We start from the raw sequence: 10,684 nt of genomic DNA on the forward strand, positions 1-10,684 counted from the left end.
ATGGAAGCATCAAGAAAATCATAACTAATGCAGTTTGGGGTTAGGAAATTGTTAGAGAAGGCATCCTAGAGGAGGTAATGACTAATTTAAATCTTACATGATGAATAAGAGTTGAATAATGAAACACAACAGTTTAAGAAATGCTAAGAACCAGAGAAAATGTTTAATACTATTGGAGCACAAAGTATGAGAAATTTGGGCCATAGTAACACAATTTTATACTTAAAAACAACTACTAACTAATGCATTTTCTCTCTTTGGCAGGTTGTGGGACTCGAAGGAGTAAAACTACAAAACAGAGTCTCAGGATTGTTGGTGGGACACAGGTAGAAGAGGGTGAATGGCCGTGGCAAGCTAGCCTGCAATGGGATGGGATCCATCGCTGTGGAGCGACTTTAATTAATGGCACATGGCTTGTGAGTGCCGCTCATTGCTTTAGAACGTAAGTCCTGAACCTCGAGAGCGACGGGGGGTAAGCAGAGTGTACTGGGGCTTGGCAAGAAGGAAATACCTTATGAAGTTTGGTAGAGATGAGTTTAGTGTATAGTAAAGAACATATACATCACAAAGAGTGGAAAATTCACAAACTGTAGTAAGAAGTTTTAGAGTCTGAAAATGGAAATGGCATTGAGGTACTTATAGGTAAATTATTCATTGATAAATAACAATAATTTGTCAAAGGTAGCAGGAATTTTAATGTCATCTTTGGACTTTGAGCTTGATGTCAAAGAGAAGAGCCGTATCTCTCTGCTGTGTATCTATCAGAGATGGATAGGTGGATCGTACATTTGACCCCAATGGGGAAATGTCACATGATGAGAATTAAATGTGAAGAAATCTGGCAGTAACAAATTATACAACTGAATAGGCTGACTAGCTATAGTCCAAGAAATGAAAGCCTTTCAAGTCAGTGTAAAAGGTCTATAGCATAGTGATGCTTTGTTAAAGTATTGTGTAGCCTTTTTGATTTTCAGAGAAATGTGTATGTTTGTGGATAGTTGACATGGTGCACGTAGAATACATTTAGTTCTCTCATTCTGCACAGGATATGCTTTCCATATATGTCCCTTGAAGTCACTGATGCCCAGAAAAGTCAAAAGGCCTTAGGATCTGGAGTGGGTGACTCAGCATGCAAAGCAGCATGTATATCCCAAGAAACATGTCATTGTGGGATTTCTACCTGATCTGACCCATGAACCCGATTTTCAGATTGGAAATAGTTTGTTTCTATACACAGAAACTATAATTTTAAAAAGAAAAACTTATACTGACACCTGTAGACTAAATTGCTTAGTAGAAATCATTATATTGGTAGCATGGTAAAGTGGAATTTATTCTTTATACTTTCCTTCTCAGGTATAAGGACCCATCTAGATGGACTGCCTCCTTTGGAGTAACAATAAATCCTCCAAAAATGAAAAGAAACATCCGGAGGATCATTGTCCATGAAAAATACCAATATCCATCACGTGACTATGATATTTCAGTTGCAGAGCTTTCTAGCCCCGTTCCCTACACAAATTCTGTTCACAGAATTTGTCTCCCTGATGCATCCTATGAGTTCCACCCTGGTGATGAGATGTTTGTGACTGGATTTGGAGCACGGAAAAATGATGGTGAGGACCTGAAGAGAAACTCAAATCATAGTAATCTAGTTTAGTGTTCTAAGGCATTTAAAGAATGGAATGTCTTATGCCAAAATATGTTAGTGGGTTGGTCATGCCAACCTGGGCCAAGCCAACCCTGCAGGTAAACCAAGTTATTTAGAAGATACATGAATTTCCTCATACCTTGGTTATTATCAAGTGCATCAGTACTACTATAGCAATAATGCTGGTAACGTGTCTGAAAGAATAAATATATTTGAACTTTTTACCAGGGAATTAACATCATAAGAGATTAGGGATCATCAATATATCCAATTGTGAAGATCGGAGAACCCTAAAACCGCTCTGCCCCACTAAAATTACCTTTTAAGCTTAGCAATGGAATGGTAATTACTTAAACAACTTTAGGTTCTTTTCTAGGCACCTAACTTTTTATTTAAAATAGGAAAAAATTCTCTCCCCAAATATTACTATATTTGAAAAAATACATATCCTGAGATTCTATATCACTATCTTGTCCAATAATTATGAAAGACTTTCTTCAGGTCTATAAAATATATGTATCTACAAATATGGAGATTTTTTTTTTCCCCCTTTAGGCAACAGTCAAAATCGTCTTCGGCAAGTACAGGTGGATCTCATAGACACAAAAACCTGTAATGAACCTGAAGTTTACAATGATGCCTTAACTCCTAGAATGTTATGTGCTGGTTCCTTGAAAGGAAAAAGAGATGCATGCCAGGTAAGTAGTCTGGTCTATTAGTGTGCAGTATAATTTTTGTTCACATTATATTTTGAATTAATTATAGATTTATAGAAAGTTGTGAAGATAGTACAAAGGGGTCTCATGTACCCTTCATCCAATGTTCCCCAATGGTTACATCTCACATAACTATAGTATACAATACAAAAGCTGGAAATTGACATTGGTACAATGTTTGCTTCTAGTTCTATGGCATTTTGTCACATGTGAAGATCTATGTAATTACCACTACAGTTGAGAACTATTTCAGTACCACGAAGATCTTTCAGAGTAACACCTACTTTCCTCCCCCATCACTCTCTCATCACTAACATCTGGCAATTGCTAGTCTGTTCTCTGTTTTCCATCTCCATAATTTTATAATTTCAAGAGTGTTATATAAATAGAATCATGCAGTAATTTTTTTTAGAATTCCATTTTGATTTATCTGTTAGTGTTTTTGACTAGACATTCTCTTGGGTTATCGATCCTTTTTGGGGTTTGCTAAGTTTTTTAAGTTGCAGGTTTATGTTCTTTGACAAATTTGGGAAATTTTCAGCTATTATTTCTTTGAACATTTTTCAGCCCCACCTTCTTTTCTGTCTCCTTCCAGCTCTAATACAGGAATGTTAGCTCATTTTTAATAATCTCATAATACCCTGAGCTTCTGTTCATTTTTTCTTTTCCGCTTCTCTCTGTTGTTCTGATTGGGTAATTTCTATCATTGTATCTTCAAGTTCACTGATTTTTAATTCTGTCGCCTCCATTCTTTTATTAAGACCATTCAGTAAGTTTTAAAACATTTTTTTGATCATTGTATTTTTAGTTCTAAGATTTCCATTTGATTCTTTTTCTATATCATCTATTTCTTTGCTGAAACTTCTTATTTTTTTCATTTGTTTCAAGCACGGCAGTAATTGCTTGTGAAGATATTTTTGTGATGGCTGCTTTAAAATTTTTATTAGATAATTCCAAAATCGGAGTCATCTTAGTGTCAATGTTCGTCGATCGCCTTCTCTCATTCAAGATTTTCTTGGTTCTCGGTATGAGAGAGATTTTCAAATGTATCGTTGATATTTTGAGTATCATTATGAGACTCTGGATCTGACCTAAATCTTTTATTTTAGCAGGCTTCCTCTGACATCACACTAGAGGAGTAGAGAGGTGCTGCCTCATTCCTCATTCATCCTCCTTTGACACCTGGGTGGGAGTGCAGTGCCTCATTTTGCTGGGTGGAGGTGGAATTTCAGGCTCCCCAGTAGGCCTCCTCTGATACCACTCTGACTGGAGCACCTTGTTACTGTTCCCCTTGGGGCCTCCACTGGTGTCATGGGGTAGTGATCTCATTACTGCTTGGCAGAAGTGAGAGTCCTGACTCTCTACTAGGTCTCCTCTGATATTATCCTAGTGGGAGGGAGAGTTATACCTCATTACTACTGGACCGTACCCTCTCCCCAGCTGGTCATGACAGAGGGGATAGAGGAGGCCTTTGTTGTCACCTGGCAAAAATGAAAGTCTGCTTCCCCACTCAGTCTTCTCTGACACCAGTCTAGTGAAGGCATTGGGCCTCAATACAACCTGGTATGGGTGGAATTCCAAGCTCCCCACTTGGCCTGTGCTGACAGGGGTTGAGATGGGGCCAACAGGGTTTTTTTTCTTCTCTGTTTGGCTGGAATAGAGAGGATGCTGTCTAAATGTTTTTCTGTCCTCCTAGGTTATTTCCCTTTCTGGTTCGTTGACTAGAGAAAGAAAGCTTTTCTTGAGGCTTCTTTTTCATTTGCACCTATTGACAAGTTGCTGGTTTCTTCAGCTCCATGCCCAGGATAAATGAAGGGAAAACAGTTAACAACAATGACAACAACAACAAACAAAACAAAAGCAAAACAAAACAAAAAACTAGGGTCCAGGAAGCTCACTGCTGCATCATCCCTTGATTCCTGAGGTTCTTAGCTTATCGGCCTTCTTTGCTCTACCTTTCAGAATCATTTTATATTTATTTTTAATGTCTATGATTTTTTGTTTTTGTTTTTATCTGTATTTAGCTTGGGTAAAAGGAGTGTCTATTCCATCTTGGTCCAGAGCATAAACATCTTTCTGGCTTCACTTCCCTTAATGCACAGCTGATCTTTAGTTCTTTCCCAACGTTTACCTCTGGCTCAGTCACTTCAGTTCAGTTGGTTACATTAAACTCTTTTGCCCAACCGACCTTTCTGCACACTTCTGGCAAATGCTGAAGACTAAACTCATTTCACTGTGTTTCTTTTTCTGCACTGAGGCCCTGTTTGTTCATGAAGGACGACATGAAACAATGTAGATTGGGTCTATTACAAAATTGTACAGAAAATTCAAGTTGATTCTGTACATAAACATACTAAAATAAACCAACTTAATAAAAGTTTCACTGGAAAATACACTCAATTATCATTATTTGCAAATTCCATACTGAATTTACCTACTTGCTAAGATTTGTTTGAAAATCTCAAAGTCAATACTTAAGGTGCTTTCATGGTAATTCACGAACATGTGCCGGGCGGCAAAAAATTTGAGTCACCCAATGAACATGATCCCATAACAAACAAAACAAAACAAAAGCAAAACAAAACAAAAAACCAGGGTCCAGGGAGCTCACTGCTCCCTGGTGATGCTGCCTTCTTGTTTTAGCTTTAATACCATAAACTTAAGTCCTTTTTGTGGCCTATTTAGTGCCACATTTTCCACATTTTTGTGTTTTTGGTGATTTTGCTATTTAAAATAGTCCCCAAGTGTAGCTCTGCTGTGCAAGGAGGCTGTGTGATGTGCCTTATGGAGAAAATATGTGTTAGGTAAACCTCATTAGGCATGAGTTATAGTGCTGTTGGCTGTGAGTTCAATGTTAATGAATCAAAAATATATGTTAAATAAGGTGCCTTTAAACAGAAAACACACATAAGATTTGCTTATGTATTGATGAGTTGACAAAAATCTGACTAGAGACTCATGGAAACCTAACCCTGTATTTACCTAGGAGCAATGATTGACTATTCACTAATTCAGTGTTTATAGCGACTTCATAGAATATAGCTACCATGAATAATGAGAATCAACTGTATTTTATTTGTTTTCCTGATAGTCACAGAAAATAGAATCTACAATCATTGTTTAGACGTTATTGTAGATCTTCTGTCATCTTAATCCCCTTCATCCTACTTGCCTCTAAATTTAGTAAAACTATTGAAAACACCTTGTGCTTCACATTTGTGATCATCATTTATGATCTTCATTCAAACACCTCAGCCCCTATTCATAGTAACTGTCTTCCTAAAAGTTTCTGAGGAACAGCTGTATTCTTTTTTAGTCTTTTATTTTTAATTTTTTATTACACAAACTTCAAATGTATACAAAAGTAGAGCAAACAGTGTAATGAACCCCCATGTACTTAATCACCCAGCTTCAACAATTTTAAACACAGCAAATTTTATTTCATCCCTGTGTATCCTAACACAATCCCCTCAACCCTCCCCTCCACCCCAAAATTCCTGATCTATTTTGAAGTAAATCACAGAAGTCATATAATTTTAGCTAAAAATATATCTCCTATTCTATAATGCTACTTTGATGATGGTATTAAAGGTGAATGTTCTTTACAAATTTGGGAAATTAAAGATGGATAACCAAGTTTAGCCTTGGATTACAATTCCTTACTTTGCTATCTCTGGAGAGAACTGTCACCCATCTTTTTTTTCTTTCTTTTTTCTTTTATGTCTAGCACCGACAATTTTGCCAGTTGACTGGCTTCCTATGTTTTAATATCAGAAAAAATCATCAATAACCTCACATGCAAAAATCTTTACTTGTGTCTCCTACTGTTTTCCATCTTAGTGGCATTTTGCTATGTATTCTTTGTTAAAATATGATCCTTCTTTTAGTTCTATGGATCTGAAATATGCTGATTTCCTCCCCTCCTCTCAAGCACTCAGCTCTGGTTCCTTCTTTTGGTTCCTCTTTCTCTCCTTCTGTCTAAGCCTGGCTGTACCTCAAGGCTCAGATCTCAGACGAAATTTTTCTTTTCTCTATATATTCACTGAAAGAAGCTATCTTTTCATTGAACTCAGCTGTCACTTTAATGACTTCTAAAATTACATGTCCAGAATTAACCTCTTGCCCAAATTTAGTCTTATCTACTCCCAAGCTTTTTTCATTTATGCATATATGTTTTAAGTTGTTAACATAAGACTAAAATTCGTGTATGTGCAATCACAAACTCATTGGGCATCTTGAAATGTTAAACTGGATTTTCCATTTTCAAGTTTCTCATTTATGTTATCAGGATTCTTGGAATCTTTTACTCTTATATCTCCTTCACCTGTAGTCATTCAAGTCCTAGAATATTGCTCCCAGATTTATCTCTTTTGTCTCCATTAATTCTGTTAACACTCGATTTCTTCATTAATTCATATCTTGATCACTAGAATTACTCCCTGGTTGGACTTCTAATTTTAAAAGTTTCTGTTATGTGCATCCCTAAGTAAACTTCCTGTTCTGCTTTTCACTAAACTGCTCACTAAAAATAATAGAATGTATGGAAAAAATAGGGTTGGAGACAGACCAACAGACCCCACAAAGGCTATGGAACTTTGTAACCAGAGAACTAACAACAACAAATAATTGTACCTTGAAAAATAACTTGGAGGAGTGTAGGCAGGTAGAATGCCCAGGGTGGCTGGAGGCTGACTTATGGGATGTCAAAAATGCATAGAAACAATAGAGTTGAAATATTGGCTTCTTGAGGCTGACACAATGCACATGGGAGTGCAGCCCTGAGCAGAGGAGGCAATGCATCCAGCCAAGCTCTAAGAACTAAGCCAGGCTGGGGTGTGCCTCTTTGTGTGCATGTGTGGTGGTGGTGGTGGTAGGTTAGGCACAGGAACTTTTAAAACATTTTGTTAAAACAAAGTCCCAAAGGCTTCTGCCTGTGAATAGCTGAGTTGATAGCTTTTTAATTTTCTCCTGAAGATTATAATTCTCTTCCCATTATTCTGACTTCCCGGAGTGAGACAAAACACATATAAATCATCACTTCCATCTTATATTGACAAAACTCCTCAATTTACACATGATTAGCAGAATAGGCTGTATCTTTATGTATTTGGTGCTTGCTGGACATCACCTTATTTTTCATCTTCATTGCTGTTAGGTACTTTGTCATCTTTTTTCTTTGATTACTTTATTTTCAGACTCCTTTACTCTTCCTGTTTCTTAAACAGATTTAAACTTTGTTGTCTCTGGCATCTACTATTTCTTCATAGTAAACTGATCTGCCTAGACCTGGGTTTCAATTGTCAAAATGATTTATTTTCAAATAGCATCAGATGGCATATATATTTTTATAGATTGTAGGCTCGTTGAAGGCACGTTTCTACTCTCTTTATATCTCCTACCACGTATGCAGGCATCAGTAAACAATTATTGGTAATTGATTTAAAAATTAAAAACACATTATTTCAAATTCAGCTATTATAAGTTAATTTTTTACATGGATGAAAGAAAAATTCACAAGGAAGATAGTATAATGTAGGGGAGGAAATGGGTTCTGAGTTAGGTCACTCTTATTCAAATTTAAGTTCTGCCTCTAAATAGCATGTGACAACAGGCAAATTAGTTAATTTCTATGCTTTTCAGCTTCTTTATTGTTAAATGGAGAAAATAAGACCTAATCCCATGTTTTGTTGCCAGAATTACTGGAGTCAATGAGATAATATGCTAATTAAGAGCTTCATAGAGTGCTTAATATTTAATGGTACCAGGAATTTGAGGAATGATCAGCCAGTACCTTGTTTTTATGACCTTTTTAAGGAAACGGCCCTCTGAGTTCATAAGAAATAAACAATGGCATTTTGTATACGTATTTACTAAGTCCTGCTTTGTGCCAGGATCTATGCTAGACATTTTATCCACTGCTTTACATAATCTGCAAAATAATCATCAAAGGTAGGTATTATTCAGAGCATTACAAATAAGTAAACTAAAGGTCTTAGCCAGCTTGGAAGGGCCCAACTTGAGATTTAAACCCAGGTGTCTGACTCTAATGTTTGTGCTCTTTATCAGTGATAGACTCATCACTCTTCTTTCAGGAACTGTGCCACACTGATAAAGAGGCAACCAGTATGGACAGTTACTTTGTCTGACATAACTGATAGGTTATGAACACTGTTCTTCAAAGAGATGGAGACTTTAATATCAGTATACTGAACCTTGAGGCTAAGTCAATTCTCCAGGTGGTGGAGCGCCTCCTTTATGCAAATGACTGACTTAGAGGGAATCACTTGTGTATTTGAACACATTGAAGACTTTTGAGAGCCCCCTTTTCATTGAACTCAAGTTAGAAAAATAGTAAACTCCTCTGTAGTGAATGAATTATTAATTACGAATCTCTTCCTTCTCCTTTAGGGTGACTCCGGAGGACCACTGGTTAGTCCAAATGCTAGAGATATCTGGTACCTTGCTGGAATAGTGAGCTGGGGAGATGAATGTGGGCAACCCAATAAGCCTGGTGTTTATACTAGAGTGACTGCCGTCCGGGATTGGATCACTGCCCAAACTGGTATCTAAGAGAAAAATGTAGTAGAGTGGAGTGCATTTTTGTTCATAGGCCATTCTTAGAGATACAGAATTGCAGAAGAAGCCTTGCAGGTCCCCTGGATCTGACCCAAGAATGAAACTGTCTGCCTGATGCATAATTTCCATCCTAGCTCTGCTCCACATGTGAGCATTCTGTTTCTGCCAGATGGATTCAGTCTCAGCTTATATTCATTTATTTTCTAATTTTCTGTCATTGAAATTTTTGCCTTGTTGACATAAATTTATCATGCATATATACAAGTTGTAGTGATCCCTTCCTTCATTGCCCCACTTCTGTCAATCAGTACATTTCCACTTTCAAGGTGCAGGACAAAGAATAAAAGGAAATAGAAAAAGGAAAAACTACATTTTTATATACAGAAAATATCGGGTGCTTTTCTTTTCAGCAGAATGAGGAAAATGATCATATTCATTATGAAATATCAAGCAGAGACAGCAGAATATCAAACACTCCATGATGGAGAAAGAATAGGAACTAAGTTAAGGAAATATTGAGAGAAGCCAAGATATAGCTTTTTTTTTTTTTTTTTTTTTTGGTCAAACAGCTACAGAAATAAATGTGGGGAACATTCTGTTTCCTTGCAACTGACAATATTCATACAAATTCTATATAATGTACTGTTCTGACTAACTTAAAGCAAATAATATTCATTTAAAATTGCAATGCTGAGGATGTCAATATATATATAATAATAAAAAGTAATAAATCTCTCATTTGCTTGATATTATAATATGGTAATCTCGGAAGCAGAGAAAAATGGAGAAATGTCAGTAATTAATTTATTGCAAATCCTCTTAAAATCTGAGGCTAAAATGAAAATTTATTTAAGAACAACCATCTATGTGGTAAGATTTTTGTGTGATTGAATGGGAAGGAACAAAGAATCAGTTCAAACTATTGAATGAAATGGGATTATCACTAAGTGCCTGTGTGTGAAGCTTTCCCAAACTGCAAAGCCTTGAATGGGAATCAAGTCCAGGGGTTAGTATGTATTATACTCATGCAAATTAAGCTAGAGCTCAGACCAACTTTCTGAAATAATTGCAGATCTTCTTTTCTCGCTGCTTGTGGTTCCATCCCATGCTTGCACTGTGGGCTTATCTGAGTTCAGATGGGAAGGTGTCATAGAGAAGATATTCTGGAAGCTGACTCCCTGTTAAATCTAGTATGGCATTGAATTACCAACTGCTTGGATACAAAACGGGAGAGTAAAAACCTAATATTAGCCACCTTCATAATTTTAGTTTTGGTAAATTACTGCTGAGCTGGTAGAGACACACTATTCAGGTGATCTAGGGCCATTGTAAAGTTAGGAATGGTGCTATGACATGTACCACGTTAATGGAGATTTCACTGAATCTTTCGTTAGCCTTCCCTCAGTTGAATAAAGCTACTCATACAAGTTCTGTATTACACCACACCACTTTGAAAACCAACGTTACTAGAAGTATTTTGACTTTTATTGACCCAAATTACATTGGCATATGAGCAGATAAAATTTAGGCACTTGGCTAAAATATGAAAACTGGCATGAATTGATATGTCAAATATTTTGCAGAAACTGTTTTTGTTCCATTTAATAAAACATTTTGAGGAGAAAACAAGATAAAGGGAAGTGATGAATTTTAAACAAAGATTTAAGTACATTTCAAACTAAATTACTCTCAGTGTTCCATTAAAAAACTGGTCCCCCCCAACAGGTGGCAGGATGGCTCA

The 10,684-nt window shown here is 36.5% G+C and overlaps 1 protein-coding gene across 1 annotated transcript in view; it reads left to right on the plus strand.

Annotated features, from left to right (window-relative positions):
* The window catches only part of LOC109376187 (transmembrane protease serine 11E-like), a 40,811-nt gene extending 31,585 nt beyond the window's left edge, over nt 1-9,226 (plus strand). Inside the window, exons 7-10 of the mRNA XM_019631987.1 lie at nt 265-442; nt 1,357-1,616; nt 2,207-2,349; nt 8,776-9,226. Coding sequence (XP_019487532.1) covers nt 265-442; nt 1,357-1,616; nt 2,207-2,349; nt 8,776-8,937 — 743 coding nt within the window. The 3' untranslated portion in view covers nt 8,938-9,226. The remainder of the gene's footprint in view (nt 1-264; nt 443-1,356; nt 1,617-2,206; nt 2,350-8,775) is intronic.
* Nucleotides 9,227-10,684: the final 1,458 nt, after the last annotated feature.

The sequence above is a fragment of the Hipposideros armiger genome, unplaced genomic scaffold, assembly GCF_001890085.2.
Source record: "Hipposideros armiger isolate ML-2016 unplaced genomic scaffold, ASM189008v1 scaffold_1059, whole genome shotgun sequence".
NCBI lineage: Eukaryota > Metazoa > Chordata > Mammalia > Chiroptera > Hipposideridae > Hipposideros > Hipposideros armiger.